The sequence below is a fragment of the Callorhinchus milii genome, unplaced genomic scaffold (assembly GCF_018977255.1).
Source record: "Callorhinchus milii isolate IMCB2004 unplaced genomic scaffold, IMCB_Cmil_1.0 Scaffold6, whole genome shotgun sequence".
NCBI classification, from domain to species: domain Eukaryota; kingdom Metazoa; phylum Chordata; class Chondrichthyes; order Chimaeriformes; family Callorhinchidae; genus Callorhinchus; species Callorhinchus milii.
Genome location: NW_024704747.1, coordinates 29,851,880 through 29,875,480, shown reverse-complemented (window position 1 = coordinate 29,875,480; position 23,601 = coordinate 29,851,880). Strand labels below are relative to the sequence as shown.

The 23,601-nt window shown below is 42.0% G+C and overlaps 2 protein-coding genes across 2 annotated transcripts in view; both read right to left on the bottom strand.

The window, feature by feature from the left end:
- The window catches only part of cobll1b (cordon-bleu WH2 repeat protein-like 1b), a 64,346-nt gene extending 55,182 nt beyond the window's left edge, over window positions 1-9,164 (bottom strand). Inside the window, exons 1-2 of the mRNA XM_042336177.1 lie at window positions 9,116-9,164; window positions 3,729-3,824 (exon numbers count right to left, since the gene is read on the bottom strand). Coding sequence (XP_042192111.1) covers window positions 3,729-3,766 — 38 coding nt within the window. The 5' untranslated portion in view covers window positions 3,767-3,824; window positions 9,116-9,164. The remainder of the gene's footprint in view (window positions 1-3,728; window positions 3,825-9,115) is intronic.
- A 3,388-nt stretch (window positions 9,165-12,552) lies between these two features.
- Window positions 12,553-23,601, bottom strand: part of slc38a11 (solute carrier family 38 member 11) — a 22,682-nt gene continuing 11,633 nt past the window's right edge. The window contains exons 2-13 of the mRNA XM_042336548.1: window positions 20,948-21,018; window positions 20,312-20,435; window positions 19,767-19,841; window positions 18,981-19,115; window positions 17,946-18,011; window positions 17,473-17,579; window positions 17,285-17,364; window positions 15,542-15,612; window positions 14,998-15,159; window positions 14,572-14,684; window positions 13,352-13,483; window positions 12,553-12,912 (exon numbers count right to left, since the gene is read on the bottom strand). Of these exons, the coding sequence (XP_042192482.1) occupies window positions 12,607-12,912; window positions 13,352-13,483; window positions 14,572-14,684; window positions 14,998-15,159; window positions 15,542-15,612; window positions 17,285-17,364; window positions 17,473-17,579; window positions 17,946-18,011; window positions 18,981-19,115; window positions 19,767-19,841; window positions 20,312-20,435; window positions 20,948-20,998 (1,422 nt within the window). The 5' untranslated portion in view covers window positions 20,999-21,018 and the 3' untranslated portion in view covers window positions 12,553-12,606. The remainder of the gene's footprint in view (window positions 12,913-13,351; window positions 13,484-14,571; window positions 14,685-14,997; window positions 15,160-15,541; window positions 15,613-17,284; window positions 17,365-17,472; window positions 17,580-17,945; window positions 18,012-18,980; window positions 19,116-19,766; window positions 19,842-20,311; window positions 20,436-20,947; window positions 21,019-23,601) is intronic.

Here is a 23,601-nt window from a genome sequence, read left to right as displayed (position 1 = left end):
CCTCGGTCCTCTTGCTTGCGAGGCGAGTGCTCTAACCACTGAGCTACACAACACCGTCAGTCGCTCTGGATTCCTCCATCTTTGCCCTGCTTCTGGCTGCTTGTGCAACACCCAACTTCAAACAGCTTGACACCGCACTCAACAGGGCCAGATAGCCTGAGCCATCCAAAGTCCAACTGGACGCAAAGTGCTAATATCCAGCTTTGATTTGTTTGTGAGGAAAACAGTTTTAAAGGATAAAAATCTTCATTAGAACCTTAACCCCGATAGACTTCAAGAATCGTTCGGCTGCTGCTATCCTTTCCGTGGAGTTTATGAGCTATTTTTATTTTACTGTCGAATTCCAATATCAGTTTCGCAACTTGGCAACAAGCTCAAAAGTTTGGACTGAAATGCAATCTTAGTGGTCAGCACACAGTGCTTCCACAATCATTAACTTTAACATCAATCTGTTCCACCCGATCAAGTAAACTGACGGGATATTATATTAACCATTTGGTAACCAAATTCCCTTCCGAGCTTTCACATGTATATTTTCCTACCAAATGGTGTTCTTACATTTTTGGTATTTTTTTTTGTAACCGATTGGCGGCATTGCTTTTCTGGGGATAATAATCCCTCCAAAAAATGTATTAATAAATAATAACTTTGGTCACTGTTTGTGGGACGCTGCTGTGCGCAATTGGCTGCTGCGTTCCGCCCGCAAAATATACAGTCAATTCACTTTACAGTGTATCCTGGGAAGCGCTTTGAGACGTCTCGAAGATGTGATAAGGCGCTGCATCAAATGCAAGGATCAATATTATTTTGTCACATTGTCACAATCCCAGGGCTCACACTATGGATTATCAGTGTCCATCCTAATTTTCAAATCCCATTGAATGAATCGCTCAGGATTTGACCTTCCTCGCAGATTAGCCTCTTGTTGTAACATTGGGAAAATGTTTGGTGTGATGTTTTGCATTTGCTGCTAAATCTCCTTTCAGTGCTCTGTCGGAACCGCTAATCCCTCCGACCTAGTTCTCCATAATCGGCTCAATGATTGCCCTCTCCCTTTACTGTGTGACACTTTGATACTGTCACCCTTTTAATACTTAGCTGGGTTTTAGTGAAAGAGTTCCCTGAGGAAATGTCACCAATTCCATTCGCATCGATGTGAAGATCCATACCTTGCTGCCTGGCTGAGAAATACTGAAGCATTTGCAAACAACTAGAAAGAAAATAGACATTTTACTCTTCAACTGATGTAGGAAATAGTCTCTTTCCGGTGAAGTGCGAGCTGTTCGTTTGGTATTTATAGCTGTCATCACAACTGCTGAATAAAGAGCAGTTTTACTTCTGTGTCTCATTAGCTCTTGTGTAAGAGCACTGAATTTATTGCGATTGGCTGGTAAGTTGTGGCCTAGGCACATTCGCGTGTTCCTGGTGCCCACCATCCCATTATATCCATTATATCCCAGCAGTAACATGGCTGCAGGAAATTATGTAGTCACACCACAAAAATGCACTCTGTCCATTATCCTACGGAAAGTGTCGAACTCACAACTTCGCAGCTGAAGCACAAAAGAGACAACAAACTACACAGTCAATTCACTTTACAGTATTGGCAGATCACTTTTCCAGGGGGGTAATATCCCCTTCAAAAAATAATAATAATAATAATTTGGTCACTCAATCCACGACTGTTTGTGGGACGTTGCTGGGCACAATTGGCTGCCGTGTTTCGCCCACAAAATATACAGTCAATTCACTTTACAATATATCCAGTGAAGCGCTTTGAGACGTCTCGAAGACGTGATAAGGCGCTGTATCAAATGCCAGGATTATTATTATTATATCAATGCTATATCAATAAGTGAATTGACTGAATTTTGTTTGTGCAAAACATGGCAGCCAATTGCATGCAGCAGTGGCCCCACAAACAGTCGTGGATTGAGTGACCACGTTTTTTAAGGGATCATTATCCCCAGCAAAGCGATCCGCCAATCGACTAACAATCAGGTTCCTGCTTAATGCTGGTGAATAGAAGTGTGTGGAGTAAGGAAACTTGCCGAGCGTTTCGTCCTGCCCGGGAATCAAACCCACGTCTTCCGGCTTGTGAGGAGAGTGCTCTAACCACTGAGCTACAGGACTCCACATGTTTCTGGGAGGTGTGGATAAGCAAGCAGGATTTGTTTCCTGTTCTGATGTTAAAGTACAGAGATCACTTTGTCCGGAGGAGAGATATAATGGTTTCTCTTTGACTCCACAACTTTGTCTAAACTGCCGGGAACGTTTCTTTAACTCCAATAAATTTCATTCTTTAACTTCTGGGATTGGTTCAGAACTTCTACCCAAGGACAGCAGAACACCCATTCTGTACTGTGCCCAGACACGTCTACAGAAAACCTACTGCACTGCACGTTGGCAGAGAGAATGGTCACCACAGATTTGACATCAGCGATTCAAGTCACAGTAAAAAGTCACTTTGTAATATCAATCGTTTAAAGCAGAGACCCCGAGCTGTCAGTGAACATGCAGATTTCAATCACTATTATTATTGTGGTCATGACTGATTATCTGTTCGTGTTGTTTAATTTCAATGGGTCTTTTTGCTTTGATCTACGTAGCTACAGAGACCTGGTGTCAGAAACTGAACAAGCTTCACCTATTATCCCATTCACACTGAACTGATATAGACAGCTTTATACACCTTGCCATGGAATTTCATTCTGCAGTTCCATTTCTAAAATAAACCCATAACTCGCACAAATCTGATCTGTATAAATCGTATAATCTCCTAAATCGTACATCTGCCCAAGTTTGACAGTTTACATTGTATGCAAGTTTGACATAACTCACACTTTTCATAAATCACATTAAATATATGGTTCCAACGAACACGACTTACATGAGGTTTCATTGTACAACTTTTTACAATTCTAGTCATTTGTTTGCTGAGATCTATTGCTGATCACATCCTGATAGTATTTTCCCATTCTGCATGGAAACATTTCAGCAGCTTATACCCCAAACAAAACACACATTTCTCCAAATGTCAAATAAAAAAATGATAAATAAAAAACGTACCTATATAATATATATGTAGTCCAACAGCAAGCGATATAAAAATAATAATTAAAAATCTTGTATTTGATACAGCGCCTTATCACGTCTTTGAGACGTCTCAAAGCGCTTCACAGAACATACTGTAAACTGAATTGACTGTATATTTTGTGGGCGAAATGCACACCCTTTTTTTTGGGCAATGTTGGAAAAAGGTGTGCCACTAAGCCAGTTGTAAGTTGCTTCCTTTGAGAGGGATCCAAGAGCATTTGACTGCATTACTCAGCTTATAGGTATATCTTTTAATACAAGACCATGTGAAATTTTCTTGAATTTGACTGCACCAAAGCTTTGAACAACTCTTGCAACAGGTGGGATGGTATTTATTAGGCGTGGTCAATTACATGCGTCATTCTATTTCCATTTGCTGGAACATGATCCTGCCAACGAACGATCTTAAGCAAACTCCGGAATTGCAAATTTTTTTTCCTTAAAAAAAGTGGGACTCTACAGTGCGCAATTGGCTGCCACAACTCGCCCACGACATTCACCGTCAGTTCGCTTTACAGCATATCCTGTGAAGCGCTTTGAGACGTCTCAAAGACGTGATGAGGCGCTGTATCAAATGCCAGGATTATTATTATTATTATTATGATGATGATGATGATATTGTTATTACTCACCCTGTAGGAGCCAAGGTTGGGGAGACTGGTACCTCCATCCCTGGACAAAACTCCTCGTCAAACCCAAAGAGAAACCCTTTCTTTTCTTTGCTGTCACTGTCAACACAAACGCCTTTTAAGGTTACACACAAAAAAACGTTGGGGTGAGAGTGAGCAATTATTTTTTTAAGTGTCTGAGTGTGTCTCTGTGTGTGTGTCTCTCTCTGAGTGTGTCTCTGTCTCTCTCTGAGTGTGTCTCTGTGCGTGTGTCTCTCTCTGAGTGTGTCTGTGTGTGTGTGTGTCTCTCTATCTGTGTGTGTGTTTTGCCCTCTGTCTGTCTGTCTTGTCTGTCTGTGTGTCTGTGTCTATCTCTGTGTGTCTGTCTGTGTCTGTCTGTGTGTCTGTCTGTGTGTCTGTCTGTGTGTGTCTGTCTGTGTGTGTGTCTGTGTGTCTGTCTGTGTGTCTGTGTGTGTCTGTCTGTGTGTGTGTGTGTCTGTCTGTCTGTGTGTCTGTCTGTGTGTCTGTGTGTGTCTGTCTGTGTGTGTGTCTGTGTGTGTGTCTGTGTCTGTCTGTCTGTGTGTCTGTCTGTCTGTGTGTCTGTGTGTGTGTCTGTCTGTGTGTCTGTGTGTGTGTGTGTGTGTCTGTGTGTGTGTGTGTGTCTGTGTCTGTCTGTGTGTCTGTCTGTGTGTCTGTGTGTGTGTGTGTGTGTGTCTGTGTGTGTGTGTGTGTCTGTGTCTGTCTGTGTGTGTGTCTGTCTGTGTGTCTGTCTGTGTGTGTGTGTGTGTGTCTGTGTGTCTGTGTGTGTGTCTGTCTGTGTGTGTGTCTGTCTGTGTGTCTGTGTGTGTGTCTGTCTGTGTGTCTGTGTGTGTGTGTCTGTGTGTGTGTCTGTGTCTGTCTGTGTGTGTGTCTGTCTGTGTGTGTCTGTGTGTGTGTGTGTCTGTGTGTGTGTCTGTGTGTGTGTGTCTGTCTGTGTGTGTCTGTGTGTGTGTGTGTGTCTGTGTGTCTGTGTGTGTGTCTGTCTGTGTGTGTGTCTGTCTGTGTGTGTCTGTCTGTGTGTGTGTCTGTCTGTGTCTGTCTGTCTGTGTGTGTGTCTGTGTGTGTGTGTGTCTGTGTGTGTGTCTGTGTGTCTGTCTATGTGTGTGTCTGTGTCTGTCTGTGTGTGTGTGTGTCTGTGTGTGTCTGTGTGTGTGTCTGTCTGTGTGTCTGTGTGTGTGTCTGTCTGTGTGTGTGTCTGTCTGTGGCTGTCTGTGTGTGTGTCTGTGTGTGTGTCTGTCTGTGTGTGTGTCTGTCTGTGTGTGTGTGTCTGTCTGTGGCTGTCTGTGTGTGTGTCTGTGCTATGCTCTGCCTTTGCTCAGCTCTGTCTCTCTCTTTGCGAACAGCAGCAACATTTTCAAGCCATGACTTGTGCAAATCCTTCCCCACTCCTTACTCCAACATCCCCCCACCCCACACTGAGCAGATTCCTGAGCAATCACTGCCCCAACTCTCTCTGTGTCTCTCACACTCACACTGAGGCACACACACTGACACACACACACACACACTCACACTGAGGCACACACACTGACACACTCACTGACACACACTCACACTGAGGCACACACACACACACACACACACTGACACACACACACTGACACACACACACACTCACACTGAGGCACACACACACACACACACACACTGACACACACACACTGACACACACACACACACTGACACACACACACTGACACACACTCACACTGACACACACACACTGACACACACTCACACTGACACACACACACACTGACACACACACACACACACACTGACACACACCACACACACACACACACACTGACACACACCTCCCTCACACACACACTGACACACACACCACACACTGACACACACTGACACACACACACACACACACTGACACACCACACACACACTGACACACACACACACACACACACTGACACACACACTGACACACCACTGACACACACACACACACACTGACACACACACACACACACTGACACACACACACACACACACTGACACACCACACACACACTGACACACCTACACACACACACACACTGACACACACCGACCACACACACACACACACACTGACACACCTACACACACACACACACTGACACACACACACTGACACACACTGACACACACACACACACACACTGACACACACACACACACACACACTGACACACACACACTGACACACACACACACTGACACACACACACACCACTGACACACACACACTGACACACACACACTGACACACACACACTGACACACACACACACTGACACACACACTGACACACACACACACACTGACACACACACTGACACACACACTGACACACACACACACACACTGACACACACCACACACTGACACACACGCACAGATATACACCACACACAGACACACCACACGGACACATACACACCACACACTACACAAAACACACCACACGCACACTGACACACACCACACACACATACACCACACACAAAACACACCACACGCACACTGACACACACCACACACACACACACTGACACACACACACTGACACACACACACACACACTGACACACACACACTGACACACACACACACACACACTGACACACACACTGACACACACACACACACACACACTGACACACACACACACACACACACACACACACACACTGACACACACACACACACACACACACACACACTGACACACACACTGACACACACACACTGACACACACACACACACACACACACACACACACACACACTGACACACACACACACACACACTGACACACACACACACTGACACACACACTGACACACACTCACACTGACACACACACACACACACACTGACACACACACACTGACACACACACACACACACACACTGACACACACACACACACACACACACACTGACACACACACACTGACACACACACCGACACACACACACACACACTGACACACACACACACACACTGACACACACACACACACTGACACACCACACACTGACACACCACACTGACACACCACACACACACTGACACACACCACACTGACACCACACACACCACACTGACACACACACACACACTGACACACACACACACTGACACACACAGACACACTGACACACACACTGACACACACACACACACTGACACACACACCACACCACACACTGACACACACACACACACTGACACACACACTGACACACACACACACACACTGACACACACACACACACACTGACACACACACACACTGACACACACACTGACACACACACACACACTGACACACACACACACACACTGACACACACACTGACACACACACTGACACACACACACACTGACACACACACACACTGACACACACCCACTGACACACACACACACACTGACACACACACACACCACCAACACTCACACACACACCACTGACACACCCACATACACCACTGACACACACACACACTGACACACACACACACTGACACACACACACTGACACACACACTGACACACACACACACTGACACACACACACACTGACACACACACTGACACACACACACACACACTGACACACACACACACTGACACACACACACACACACACACACACTGACACACACACACACACACACTGACACACACACACACTGACACACACACACACTGACACACACACACACTGACACACACACACACTGACACACACACACACACACACACTGACACACACACACACACTGACACACACACACACTGACACACACACACACACTGACACACACACACACACACTGACACACACACACACACACTGACACACACACACACACACTGACACACACACACACACACACACACACACTGACACACACACACTGACACACACACACACACACACACACACTGACACACACACACACACACTGACACACACACACACACACTGACACACACTGACACACTGACACACACACACACACACACACACTGACACACACACACACACTGACACACACACACTCACACACACTGACACACACACTCACACACACTGACACACACACACTGACACACACACACACACACACTGACACACACACACACACTGACACACACACACACACACACACTGACACACACACACACACACACTGACACACACACACACTGACACACACACACACACTGACACACACACACTGACACACACACTGACACACACACACACACACTGACACACACACACACTGACACACACACACACTGACACACACACACACACTGACACACACACACACACACTGACACACACACTGACACACACACACTGACACACACACACACACTGACACACACACACACACACACACACTGACACACACACACACTGACACACACACACACACACTGACACACACACACACACACACACTGACACACACACACACACACACACTGACACACACGCACACTGACACACACACTGACACACACACACACTGACACACACACACTGACACACACACACACTGACACACACACACACACACACACACCCACTGACACACACACACACTGACACACACACACACACTGACACACACACACACTGACACACAGACACACACACACAGAGAGGCACACAGACACACACACACAGACATACACACACAGAGAGACATACACACACACTCACACAGAGAGAGAGAGAGGCACACACACACTGACACACACACAGAGAGGCACACAGACACACACACACAGACACACACACACAGAGAGACACACACACACACTCACACAGAGAGAGAGAGAGGCACACACACACTGACACACACACACTGACACACAGAGAGGCACACAGACACACACACACACAGAGACACACAGACACACACAGAGACACACAGACACACAGACACACACAGAGACACACAGACACACACACACTGAGAGAGAGACACACACAGACACAGAGACACACACACTGAGAGAGAGAGAGAGAGAGACACACACACACACTGAGAGACACACACAGACACAGAGACACACACACTGAGAGAGAGAGAGAGACACACACTGAGAGACACACACAGACACAGAGACACACACACTCACACACTGAGAGTCACACACTGAGAGACACACACTGAGAGAGAGAGACACACACTGCCCTGAGAGAGAGACAGACACAGAGACACACACACACTGCCCTGAGAGACACACACACACACACACACACTGTCTAGAGAGAGAGAGACAGACATACACACAGTCTCAGTGCTCAGAGAGTCAGCAACAATACACACTGACCGACATTTGCAGGGATCTGGAGAGATTATTAACTTTCTGTGTGTGTGTGTGTGTGTTCCTGTAGGATTTCTTCATTCCTGCCACTAGGACCTTAGAAGCTTTTGCTTATTATTATGCTGACAGTGGCTAAACTATTTGCGTTTCGCCCACAAAACAAACAGTCAATTCACTTTACAGTGTATTCTGTGAAGCGCTTTGAGACGTCTCGTGATAAGGCTATCACAAATTCAAGGATTATTATTATTAACAATGATAATTTGGTCACTCAATCCACGACAGTTTGTGGGACGCTGCTGTGTGCAATTTGCTGCCGCATTTCACCCACCAGGTACCAAGTCAATCCGCTCTGCAGTATATTCTGTGAAGCGCTTTGAAACGTCTCAACAATGTGATTTATGTCAAATGCAATGATTATCGTTATTAATTGGAAGCGTTACAAAAGTACAGCAAGGCTACAGTTGTCATTTCACTGCACATATTTCATCTCATGGATTTTTGCCCTTCTCTCTCTCCCATCTTAAACACGTTTTACTGAACCTGGATTGGATTGTCCCGTTTACTGTGTCAATCCTGCGAGTGACCATTTCTGTTAATACTTTACAGTGTCTCTTAAGTTTTGGGAAATATATACATATATATATATTAGTTGGGAGAGTGGGTAAAATGCTATGCTTTCACCTCTGGGATAAAGGTTAGAATCCAGCTTACATTAATGCGATTAAAATCCCTCTCCCCCTCTCTAATAGATGTTGGAACTTAAACTGGATCTAGAACATAAGAACATAAGAGTTCCGAGACGAAAGAAGACCACGGTCCATCTAACTCGCCTTCCACCATCCTGAGTCACTTGCATATGTCGTGTCCCAAATCTGTGCAGTCTTGACTCACTTCCTGCAGCGAATTGGTTGGAGCCTTGTCTCACAAGTGAGAGGACCTGGGTTCAATTTCCTTACTCCACGCACATCTGTTTACCAAGCAGTGAGTAGGTGCCTGGTTGTTAGTCGATTGGCAGATCGCTTTCTGGGGGTAAATATCCATTTAACATCAATTTAAATAATAATTTGGTTACTCAATACACAACTGTTTGTGGGACGCTGCTGTGCGTAATTGGCTGCCGCATTTCGCCCATAACGTATAGTTAATTCACTGTGCGGTATACTCTGTGAAGCGCTTTGAGACGTCTCGAAGACGTGATAAGGCGCTGTATCAAATGCAAGGATTATTATTGTATTCATTGTGACAAGAAACAAATCGCATTCCTTCTGCCCATTGCATGATGTGTTCGTAGGAGAAATGTGCAAAAGAATACACCTGAGACAGTAGGTTGTATTCCAACCACAGTTTTATTATGTTCTTATCATTAACCCTTCAGGCTTAGCAAAGTAAATGCTTTCTCTGGTAAACTATTATGTAATACATACAGTTTCTATAACAATTTGGCCTTGTATTTTTCTCTGGTGTACCTTTAGGTGCTAAACAAATGGGATGAGAGCCAGTGAGTCCCTTGAGCGAGTGAGTGAGCGAGTGAGTGAGCGAGTCGATGTGTGTGACTGCTCATATTTCTCCCCTGTACTCACTTTCTTCCTTTCATTCCAACATTGAAAGTCAAAACGTTTCAGCCGACTAGGGTGGATGTAGCAGGTATGCAATCTTAGGCAGGTTGACACACACCTATTCTCATCATATTTCCGTAAATTGAACTGACTGCGTGGGCGAAATATTAGTTAAGGTGCACAAGAAATGCATGCCATCAGCAAAACAACAACAAAAACAACCACAACAACTTGCGTTTATGTAGTGCCTTCATGCAGTGCAGCGTCCCAGAGCTCTTAAGGGTGACGGAACCTGACGCCAAGCCAGCGGGCGGGAGGAGTTGACCGTAAACACGGTCAAAGAAGAAGATCTTCAGTCGTGATCTAAAAGAGGGAGGGAAGGGGCAAGAAGGAAGGATTGGGGGAGGGAGTTCCAAAGCTTCGGGTATTAGTGGCTGCTTTGCAATTATTCTAGAAAACGTCACAAAGCAATTCACAATTGATAATTAACATATGCTCACAAACTGAACCCAACATGATTACTGATTACTGTTATTCTGGCAAATAGGATCTTACATCTGCTCTGCATCACATTTACTCTAAACTTTAACCATAAATGTTGTTCCAAAGTAATTATCAGATTGTCAAAGACCACTTACAATCACCTCCAACTATGTAATTGCCTACTTTGAGTGGAATTCCTTCTCTCGTAATAATGTTAATCATATCTTGGCCATGTACATACCCATTGTTTCTCCATTTAATAATTGTACGATAGACCCACTGGGATATTTTATTAAGTCTTTAAAGACAATATAACTCAAATTATGATTTACAGTTCTGGTTGCTGTGCACAATTGGCTGCTGTGTTTCGCCCACAAAGTACCCAGTCACTCCACTTTACAATATTCTGTGAAGCGCTTTGAGACTTCTCAACAACATGATAAGGCGCTATATCAAATGCAAGGATTATTGTGGTATATTAATGTAAACCTCTGAATATCATCCCTTGACTAGGCCTATATACTGGAATATTTGAAAAACAAGATAATTTTATTTCTGTCTGAACACACAGCCAAGGTGAGGGCGAGTTTGTATATATGAACGAGCGGGGGATTAAATTCTTCAGTTATCAGTCACTGGAATGAAAGCACGTGGGAAAGGACTATTTCTGCCTCATATTTATCAGCCTTAGTTATGTGGTGTCTTGGTAACAAAAGTATATGAGTACCATCTGAGGTCAAAAACGAGAGAAATAGATAAAAAATAGACACAAAATACACCGGCACTACACAATTTTTTTTAATAGGGATTATTACCCCGGAAAAGCGATCCGCCAATTCACTAACATCCGGGTTCCAACTTACAGCGAGGTAAACAGAGGCTTGTGGAGTAAGGAAACTTGCCTAAGGTTTGGCCCTGCCCGGGAATCGAACCCGGGTCCTCTCGCTTGGCATATATTTTGGAATGCACCTAGAAAATACTGCAATGATACCGATGTTCAGAATAGCTGCAGTCTTCGTGTGATGATTAAGCGTCTGCTGGATGGATAATGAAGTTTTGTTGGTTATAATCATACAATTTGTTGATTCCTATTTGCAAGAGTAGCAATAGGAAAAGTTCCCAGTGCCTTGGGACTTCCTCCCTACGTGAAAGGTGCGATGCAAATGTCATTTTATTCTTGTTGTTGTTGTAGTATCAGCATCTGATGCTATAAATAAGTACAGTACCTGCGCAATATCAAGTGAACCCCAAAATGTCCATGCTGTCACATACCAAAGAGGGGGAGACACAATATTTAATAACAAAAGCGCATTTTAATGTACATCAATTATTCCCGAATGAACAAGTCTTGATACAACTGAATGTTTATATTTATTTGAAAAAAAAGTGACTACATGCTCATTCTAATGTTAAAGCAAACCTTCACATCTCTTAACAAGCATAATTGCAGGACAGTCACTTTAACCCGTTTGACAAGGTGCTACGGCTGAGGGCTGGAGACTGACTGACCGGCTGGTAAGTGGAGGCTGAGACATTATGTACAGATACATTTGAAGGAAGGCAGTAAAACATATCATTTCCATGACTGCATTCCTGGGGGGACATGACAGCCATCACAAACCCCACAATCATCACCAGGGCACCAATGATCAGGATGGTACACGACTGAAGGCTGTCCTGATGATACCAGGGTTGGTCGGAGAGCTTGAGATAACAAGCTGCTGGGATGATGAACACCAGAGGAGTAGCGCTGAGCACCCCCTGTGGGAAGCAATGGGTATAACCACAGTCCAAGAAAGGTTTTGAAATCTTTACAATCAATCACAATAATCCTTGCATTTGATACAGAGTCTTATCACGTCTTCAAGACGTCTCAAAGCACCTCACAGGATATACCGTAAAGTGTAGTGACTGTATATTCTGTGGGCGAAGCGCGACCTCCAATTGCACACAGCAGCGTCTCACAGTTAACCATTATACAGGAAGCCTCACACAGGTCGTATCGGTTGGGACCGTACATTTAATATAGTTTATGCGAAGTCTGAGTTATGTCAAAGTTGTATAGAATGTCGACTCTTGAACGGGACTTGGGCAGATGTACGACTTGGGCGATGCCACGATTTACAGCGATCAGTCTTGTGCGAGTTTTACTGGTTGAGGCATCAGGTGGGAATCACAAAAACACTGAATAAATACTCACATTTAATTCCAGAACGATTCCCAGGCAGTCATAGGCTAGTGAGATGGCTGTGGCTGCAGCAACAATGAACACCGTCAATGTGATGTGCAATATGGTTGTCAGATTCCCAGAGAAAAACACATTCCCAATAACCTGGAGATTGAAGACAAACAGATCTCATAACGCACTTTGCCCTGGCAATTGTTGTGCAAACGAGGTTAGGTACACATTGTCTCTAAAGCAATGTAAACTGCGGAGGACGTTTACCCTGTGCCTGCGGATGACAACAACAACAACAATATCAACAAATGACACTTACGCAGAGCCTTTCATGTCAGGAGGACGTCCCAAGGCGCTGGACAGTCAGGGATTTGGACCCGAGCTGGGGTTTATAATAATAATAATAATAATCCTTGCATTTGATATAGCGCTTTTCACGTCGGGAGGACGTCCCAAAGCGCTTCACAGAACACACTGTAAAGTGAATTGACTGTATATTTGTGGGCGAACGCGGCAGCCAATTGCGCACAGCAATGTCCCACAAACAGTCGTAGATTGAAAATGACCAATTTATTATTGTTTGGTTTTGGAGGAATTATTATTAGGCTCTGTGTGGAGTAAGGAAACTTGCCCAAGGTTTGGCCCTGACCTGCCGGGGATTGAACTCAGGTCTCTCACTTACAAAGCGAGTGCTCTAACCACTGAGCTACATGGCAAGGTTAATACTGCCAAGTAGAGATTGGTTCCTTGTAAGAGATATTTGGATTTTTTTTAACACGTCTTGAAATCTTCACTTTAAACTACTTTTCGTGGCATTACTTTACATGAACGATGCAATATATGTAACTTTATTAACCATTTAACCCAGAAACGAGGTCTCTAAATCCTTGCAATAAAGTATATTTTAGAAAAAATATTAAAGCCAGGCCACATTAATCATCAAAATTGTTTCTTGATGTACAGAATTTGGTGCTTTGAGAATATGGGCCACATTCTGCATTACATTTTATGTAATACATTCTGCATTACATTTTATGGTTTGGGATCAGGAGGGGTGGAGGGCGGGGAGGGTGGGGGGAAGGAGGGTGACAGAAGATGCAGTCGAAGAGGAGGATCTTGAGGCGTGCCTTGAAGGAGGCCAAGGAGGGAGCAATGTCATTTGAAGAGTCAAATGGCATTGAATATAGTTTCTCAAAGTATTTAAGCAGTTGTATTATGTTAATCGAATGGAATTTACTTACCTCCCGTGTTACAAAACATTCAATTGGAAATGTCAGAATTATAGTGATCCCATAAAGAAATCTTGCTACAGTAGCCCAATTATCATTTCTGCAATAATTTTCAAATATGTCTCCTGGAACAAATAATATAACATCGTTTGTGGGAATGATTATAAGGTATAGTTGTGTCTGATAATTTTTTTCATAAAATTTTGAAACTAATTATTTTATTTCTAGAAATCGTTTGATTTAAAGAAAAAAAATGGATACACACTACGTATACCAAATATATATATTACACATATATATATATACAAATCCTTGCATTTGGTGTTATCCCAAATGCAAGGATTATTATTATTATTAATTTAGAAATATAGTAAGATATTTGGCCCATCGAGCCTGGAAAGTGATTATCTTGCTGTAAATGATGATAGCTTTCCTTACCTTGTGTGTAACCTGTGAAAGTCACATATCCACAAGTAGCAAAAAGCAAACTGATGAACAAGGCAAAGATCACAGACGCATGAGTGATTCGAGACCAGTTGCTTATTGTTGGCTCCTCCAGCGATCCATAAATTAAAAAACTATTGTGATGGCATATAAATGCTGTAAAGACATAACCAGATATTAATCTCGTCGCATCTTATTCAGGATAAGCGAATTATTCAGGTGGGTTCCTGTATCAGAGAGTCCTTTCTCTGTCACTTTCACTGTGTGGGAGGACAAGGAATATAACACACATGTTCCTTTCAAAGCTTTATTTCTTTGGATACAGGTCGAGCTTCCTTTTACCAAAGTGTGGAATTATTCATTAATTATTTGCATCTACTTTAAATACAGAATATTACTGAATGTCTTCTAAGACAACTGGCATGTTTCGAAATGATTCGCTAATCAACCATTAGTGGAGAAAAAGTAGAAGTTGTTACATGTATAGACATCAGAATAGAGATTAATATTGATATTGATTTGGCCTTTAGGTACTCACCAAATGACATCACCCCAACTGCTTGAATTGCATTTGGCTGGGCAAACATCCAGGCATTTTCAGTGGCTGGACTGAAAAGTAAATGTCAAAGTTAAGTAACAACACAAGTGATTCAGTACTGTATATGAACCTACATAATAATAATAATAATAATAATAATAATAATCCTTGCATTTGATACAGCGACTTATCACATTTTTGAGACATCTCAAAGAGCTTCATAGAGTGTACTCTGAAGTGTTGTGACTGTGTGTTTTCAATGCAAATGGGACAAATCTTCCACTCCAGCCTGAATTCTGCACCATGACTTGGAGATAGGTGAGATAGAAAGGTCCAGCTACATCATGCTAATGCTAATCCTTCAACCACAAAAGGGGATGGGACTGAAACAAAATTAATTGCTCGTTCATACTTGCTTTTATCACTAACCTGCTCCTGTTTAAAGCTTCAGTGCAAATTTATTTTATCTTAAGATCACAGAATAATTTCTGTTTTTTTGAAGTGAGAATATGTTGAAGTGCAATTAAACCTTTCACTACAATATTCTGAGCCACATTCAGTGCAGCTCTGTCAGACAGCTCTGGTTGCCATAGATACATTAGGTCATCGTAATGAGGCTTTTATTTCTACGCAATAAATTCCAGAGAGTTTTTTTCCCCCAAGCAGATGCTGCGAGCCACATCCGCAGTTCATTACGTTTCACTTTCGTTACAAAAATATCAATTGTAAATCATTTTATTGAGCACTTTGTGGCAACGAGCTTCGTATTTTTACGCCTTTCACGGAAAAACACACTGGCTGTTCTGTTCCAGTTTGTGCGATTTTTAAAAAATTCTATTGTCTAATCACATTCATTACCCACTTCTTGTCTAAATAGTTACCGAAGATGATTTCCTAGGGCCATGAAAATGCACACAGCCAAAGCAAACACCGGTGAATGTGTACATTTGCAGAATTCACTGCCGGGATCGATTTGTCTTTCATAATTAATGCCAATCAGAAAACGCAAGGGTTGGAAAGAAATATTGATCCGTTTCTGAAACCCTACTGCACTCGTAAAGCTTTTAACCGTAAAAAGATTAGCATTTTCTATGCACCCACCGTAATAGCTTTGCGGACAAATAATAGTTTCAATTCTTAGTCATGGAGATTACAATGTATAACTAAATGGTTCTTTGTCATAATGTATAGTGACTCAAGTGCAATCTAAGGTTCTGCTATCTCAGCCATGAGGCCTCTTTGGGTCTAAGACTATTAAATAGTACTTTCTTCAAAGTGTTTGGTCAATTATTTCTCTGTTAGACTTTTTCAATTATTTATTTACTTAATCTGAGATAACTGTCTAATGCAGAGCTGTGTGTGGGAGGTGTAACATTGTTGACGATGCCGTCCTTCAGATGAGACGTTAAACCAAGGTCCCATCTGCCTGTTCAGGAGGACATTAAAGATCCCATAGCGCTATCAGAAAAGAAAGTTTCCCTCAGTGTCTGGCCAACAAGCTCCAAAATAAAATTGGTCATTTGTTTCATGGCTGTTTGTGGATATTGCTGTGCGTAATTGGGCTGCCTATAAATACACAGTCACTCCACTTCACACTATATCCCGTGAAGCACTTTGGGACATCCTCTGGACATGAAAAGCACGCACGACCACCACACAAATACACTTTAATTAATCCCTGAGTGATGGAGTTCCACTCCAAGCTCTGCTGTAAACCCGGATTATTTGTATATTGGAACCTACATGAGTGGTCCTAGTGTTGCAACTTTGACGACCACTATCGCCAAAATGCCAAACGTTAAAACCAGCGACAAAAGCGATACCTGAAAATAGTATAGAAATTGAGAATTGGTATTAATATACAGATTTATTCCAAACCCATAGTAACCTGTGCCAAGGAAATTTTAGGGACCAGATAAGATGATAGTTACCTTTCCTAAGTTAGCGACACTGCGATACAGTGACAGAGGTAACGTGAACAGAATAGTTATTGTCATAATGACAAAATGCCTCTCTGCCAATATGCTGTCGGGACCCACTGAAAACAACAACAACAAATTACATTTGTATAGCGTCTTTCACGTCGGGAGGAACAAACAAACGAGACAGACCGATTAATAACAAACAAACAAATAAATAAATAAATAATCCTTGCATTTGATATAGCGCCTTATCATGTTTTCGAGACGTCTCAAAGAGCTTCACAGAATATACTGTAAAGTGTAGTGACTGTATATTTTGGGGTCGAAATCTGGCAGCCAGTTGCGCACAGCAGTGTCCTACAAACAGTCGTGGATTGAGTGACCAAATTATGATTATTTGGGATATGTTTGAATAATATTTGTTTCAACACACTTAACATCTGATTCAAAGGTAAATTGGTTTTAATTACTACGTTACTTACCTCCGGGGATTCTCTGCAAAACTTTTGTTAATGTATCTCCAGTTATTATGTTGTAGCTTATCATGGCTGAAAATTAAATTGAGCACATTTTAAAACTAATAAACATTCATATAGATACCTGAAGAGGAACAAACCCTTGCATTAAGATATCTGTGCATTTTACTCTGAAAGCAAGGGAATCAAAATTAACTTTCTCTTGCGATCTTTCTCATGAATATTTGGGTACTTTCTGTAATCATAAATATTGCAGTTCCCATTTGAGTAAAAGACAGTAAATTGTTGTATGTTTTATAATAATAATAATAAATAATCCTTACACTTGATATAGGGCTTTATCACGTATTTGAGACGTCTCAAAGCGTTTCGCAGAATATACTGTAATGTGAATTGACTGTATTTTGTGGGCGAAACGTTGTGCGACTGCAAATGGTTTTAATAAGATTATGATCACTGACATTTCTGAATTATTAATCTTCCCTTTGTTGCAAAGTCAGGCTGTCACGTTGTGGTGAGTGATAACAATGGCGGGACATTTGTATTATTTACAGCAACATCGAACAACAATACCAATCCAAAACACAGTGAATAATGCTGAATGGAATCTTCCCTTGAGTGAGGATAAAATTACATACATAATAAACTCAGCCCAATCCTTGATTAGGAAATGAGGATTACTATTGCAACATATCATTGGTGGGTGAACAATCTGATGCTTAGTGAAATCTACTCAACAATGATCGGAAGAGACAACTTTGACGTACCAATGATATTGATTGTGATGATAATTGTATAATTCTACCATTCTAGTCTATGATAGTAAGAGATCAAAACTAGGCATAGCCATTGTGGATTGTGTTAGAGCTTAGTTCCACCATCGGTGGCCGCACTTTCAGCCACTAACCCCCAAACTCTGGAACACTCTCCCTCTATCCCTCCGCCTTGTTCCCTCCTTCTGCATCTTCAGGTCAAGACGAAGACCTTCCTCTTGAACTGTACCTACGATCACCTCCCCCCCAGCTCTTACCAATTTCTTACCAATAAAAGGATACAGGAACTGCAGGATTGACAGGATCACGTAGCCAACAATCCCAAAGGCTTGGTTCACCAGAGACTGATACGTGCTGGTTCCAGACAGGTTTCCTACTTTGATCAACAGTATGATAGAATAATCTGGGCAGGAACAACACATTTATTTCCATTAATACAATTTGAAAGCATTCTAAAATATTCAAATGACAATTTTTGGTGTATCTGACATGAGCGAAAACCCACCTTACTGTACGAAAGAGTATTCAAACTAAGATGAGTTTCACATGTGTTAATACCATTTACACATAGAATGGAATGTGAAACCTCTCCCTGTTTGATGCCCCTTGTTCCCTTAATTCAAGAGCGTCTTAGGCACAGATTGGCCGAAGGGACTCCAGAGGGAGGGCTAGGGTATCGGTTGAGTTCAACCAACTCGAGCCCCGAAGCTTGGCCATTGAGAGCGCAAGCTTCTGACTGCTTGTCCAGTTAAGACCACCCTACCCATTAGTTAGGGCTTTGGCCTGCAGGGTTAATAAGAGCTGAGAGGAAAGAATCCATGCTGTTAGTGACAGGTCTATCCTCTGTCCTGCCGATGCGCCAGGCTGGGCTGTGCTGCCAGCAGCAGTGTCCTGGAATACTGTGGACCAGATTGTCACATAGGGTTGACTTGATTCTGACATTGATTGTCAAGCACGTCACCCTGGAGCCAACTCAACTATATCTCCACCCACCACCACCACCACTCCCCCAATTACTGTTACAGCGATTAAACAGTTCCCTGCAGAGTATTACCTGTTATATACGACACCAAAATGAGCAGCAATATTCCTAGAGGGAAACCGGCTTGCTTCAATGAGTAAGGCAATCCTGGCAGCAAACGTAAAAATAGTATTATACCCCGAACAAAAGTATTATCCAGCGCCTGGGGACGTCCTTCCGACGTGAAAGGCGCTACCCAAATGCAATCTGTTGTTGTTTAACAAGTCTCCTGTTAAGTCTGTAACTTCCTGAGCAGAGTCAAATGATTATTTTTTTGTTTTCCTCACTTACTCGGTCTTTCCTGCCAGTCAACATATAATAAAGCTTGTCCAGCACTCCGATTATTGTCTATGTTTGCATGGAAATCAACGTCTAAATGATTAACGAAGGGGATGTGGGGAGCATTGTGTCTGTTGCCCAACATCACGTGTAAATGATCTACTTTCATAATAATAATAATAATCCTTTCATGGCCCCCCAGATAGAGCTATACACAGTATCCCAGTCACATCGCAGGGTGCTGTTTGCTAAAGTGGCTGGCGTTTAGAGAGAGAGAGAGAATAAAACGTGTGTTTTACCAATGATCCCGGAGCCAATGATAGAGTTTATCACATTGAAACTCGCTGATGAAGGGCTGCTTTTCTTCTCTGCTGTGTTCTCCTTGGAAACCAAAGCCTTTTTATCATCTGTATCAAACACCTGCTAGCAAGAACCATACACAGTCAGGATAGGTTCTGTCAGAAACACCAGCTCGCTCAATCTGTATGCAAACTAATTCTGCACGTACAGTATAAGGAATATATAATATAAATGCACTTGTCCCCCTTGCACTGTTCAATAATAATTGCACGTTAAAGTACTCTTATATTTTCCTTTTCTCTCGTTCTCTCTTTGAATACATCAAGCAGTCGTGGATTAGAGTGATCAAATTATTATTATTATTTTTCAAATTTATTTTTGTTTTAAGGGGATTATTACCCCCAGAAAAGTAATCCACCAATCGACCAACAACCGGGTTCTTGCTCACTGTGAGATAACCAGAGGTGCGTGTGTGGAGTAAGGAAACTGGCCCAACATTTTGCCCTGCCCGGGAATCGAACCCGGGTCCGCTCGCTTGCGAGGCAAGTGTACTGACCACTGAGCTACAGGACTCCACTTGTTGTCAGAGGTGGACAATTGCTGGGGTTCACAAGTAGCAAAAGACACAAACCTACCTGTTGATAGTTCTCCTGCGCCTGCCTCTCCTCCACACTGTGACTATCCATGGTCAGTGCTGTGTCTGGCTCTGGCAAGGAGACAGACTGATTATGCATTGCCTTCAGTTACCAAACCCTGTACATGTGTTGTTTGTTAAAGCCTGAATGATGTTAACAAATGACTGAGGAAAACCTGTTATGGAAATTCAGCTCCTCCCGTCCCCTCCCCTCCCCTACCGCATAGAGTTTATCCTGAGCCTCTATAGAGGAACAGATAACACTATTCAACACATTAACCCTCCCCATCACCAAGTACCAACTATTCCTTTCACCCATTTACACGCGAGTGTTTTATTGGAACATTGTTAATTTCTTTTGATGCAGATACCGACCATTGCACGGACTATTTACAAATCCTTTTGCAGGTGATGTAGTTTAGAATTCATTATGCCATGTGTTGAATATTGTATGTATTTTTCCATCATTTATTACATTTTTCATATGAGCTTTTTTTCTACCAGTGGGTGGCACTATCGCAAATGTTATTTAGAATACTAAAAATGGTTATAATAATATATGATAATTTATAATAATATATAATGCTAATCATGCTTGCATTTGATGCAGTGCCTTATCACATCTTCAAGACGTCTCAAAGGGCTTCATGGATAGACTGTAAAGTGAATTGACTGTATGTTTTGTGGGCAAAAACAATTTGAGAAAGAAAAATTCAGTTAATACATTGATTGCAATTTATCTGCTATCTTTGGGAAGAATAGTGATATTAGGGCTTATTTCTAAATAATTAATTTCTAAAACTACTCTCTGTATAATTCACTGGGCTGCACAAATGTCACATTAATTTATCATATTTAGTGCACATTTTAATTCCCACTAATCCACATCTTAAATCCCTTTTTTTCTTTCCTAATACCTGCCTTGTGATGTTCTGGTTCTGATCCCATGATACTACATAGAAAAAAAAATAAAACATTCACTTCTCATTCAAAATGACTTTTGTTTTGGTGAAAAATAATGACTCTGTTTTGAGCCATAATGGTTCAGATGATAAAAGCAGTCACAAACTGACAGACAGACAGACAGACAGACAGACAGACACTTCTATTGAATGCATAAATGTATGTGCTTTATAATCATTTGATACCTACCTGCGATTCAGATGAGGAAAAATGAAAGATCCAAACTATAAAACCAAATAAAGTGAATATTATAAAATACGACAGATGAACACAGTCACTTCATCTGAGTTATGTTGTTCCTTATAGGAGTCCATTACCTAACTTCAGTGATTAGTTCAGTGTGTTTTGAGTTGAGTGCGAGAGAGCTGAGTAAAGTACCAGGCACAGGAAAATATTTTAATCAGTTTGAGGTATTGTAGTCTGATTATAGCATATGCTACATTGACCGTTCATTATCACAATTAGAAGATCAAGTCTGATGTTGTGGAGTGGAATGTGCTCTTTAAGTATAGGCTTTTACTGTGGATTAATCCTATCCGTCACCGAATTAGGTGAGAAGAATTCAGCAGTGCCTCAACCATTCTTTGATTTCATTTGTGTCATTACAAAGCGTCAGATTATTTGACAATAAAACAGAAAAAGGACAAAAACAAGCTGCGTGTGGAGTCTGTCAGAAGATGATGTGTTTGGAATAAACATTTGCTTGTACCAAACCCTGTATCAATATCAATAGTGAAAAGGTGACTTTGTAATTTATTTGTGTGAATCTTTTGTAAACAAGTGTTAATAATAATAATAATAATCCTTGCATTTGATGTAGTGCCTTCCATATGTCTCAAAGTGCTTCACAGAATATATTGTAAAGTGAATTGACTGTATATTTTGTGGGTGAAGAGCGGAAGCCAATTGCGCACAGCAGTACAGTAGAACAATCTATATTTTTTCTACTGACTGAAAAAAACGACTGTTTTTTTTGCAAAGCAGAAGAAAGAAGATATGAAACATAGAAATTAAATATTCTATCTGTTTGGACATAGGGAATAACCATTTATGGGAACTCACTATCTTCTGAGTTTGAGGAAAAAGGACATCTTCTCAGATTTTTCTTTAACAAAGTGGTTGCTACGTGTTCGTGTTTGTATAGAGGTACTTAGTGTGGGATTTAACCGCACTGATAACTGGTTTTCACATTTTCAACATGAAATTATACCAAAATGTCAGTGAACACGGAGATATCATGCCTGAATTATTTCACAGTGTTGTTGAAAAGGCCAGTTTAATTGAAGAAACTAATCCAGGTTTGAATTTGCTTTTTGTGATTACAATTTTCAAGTCTGCAATAGTTCTAAATGATTCTGCGTATAAACACATACATTTACCCGTGACCTGTTTGTGGGGACGCTGCTGTGTGCAATCGGCTGCTGCGTTTTGCCCACAAAAATGCGCAGTCAATTCGCTTTACAGTATATTCCGTGAAGCGCTTTGAGACGTCTTGAAGACGAGATACGGTGCTGTAGCAAGGATTATTATTATAAACGTTGCATCAACTTTGAAGCAAATTCAAAAAGTCAGGCTGGCTGAATACTAAAGACGAATTCACATTTTTATAGGATATGTTAGTTTTAAGTAGATGCATACTGTTTACACACACCTTAAGCGATCTGAAGCAATGGCTCGCTGTTCCTGATTTAC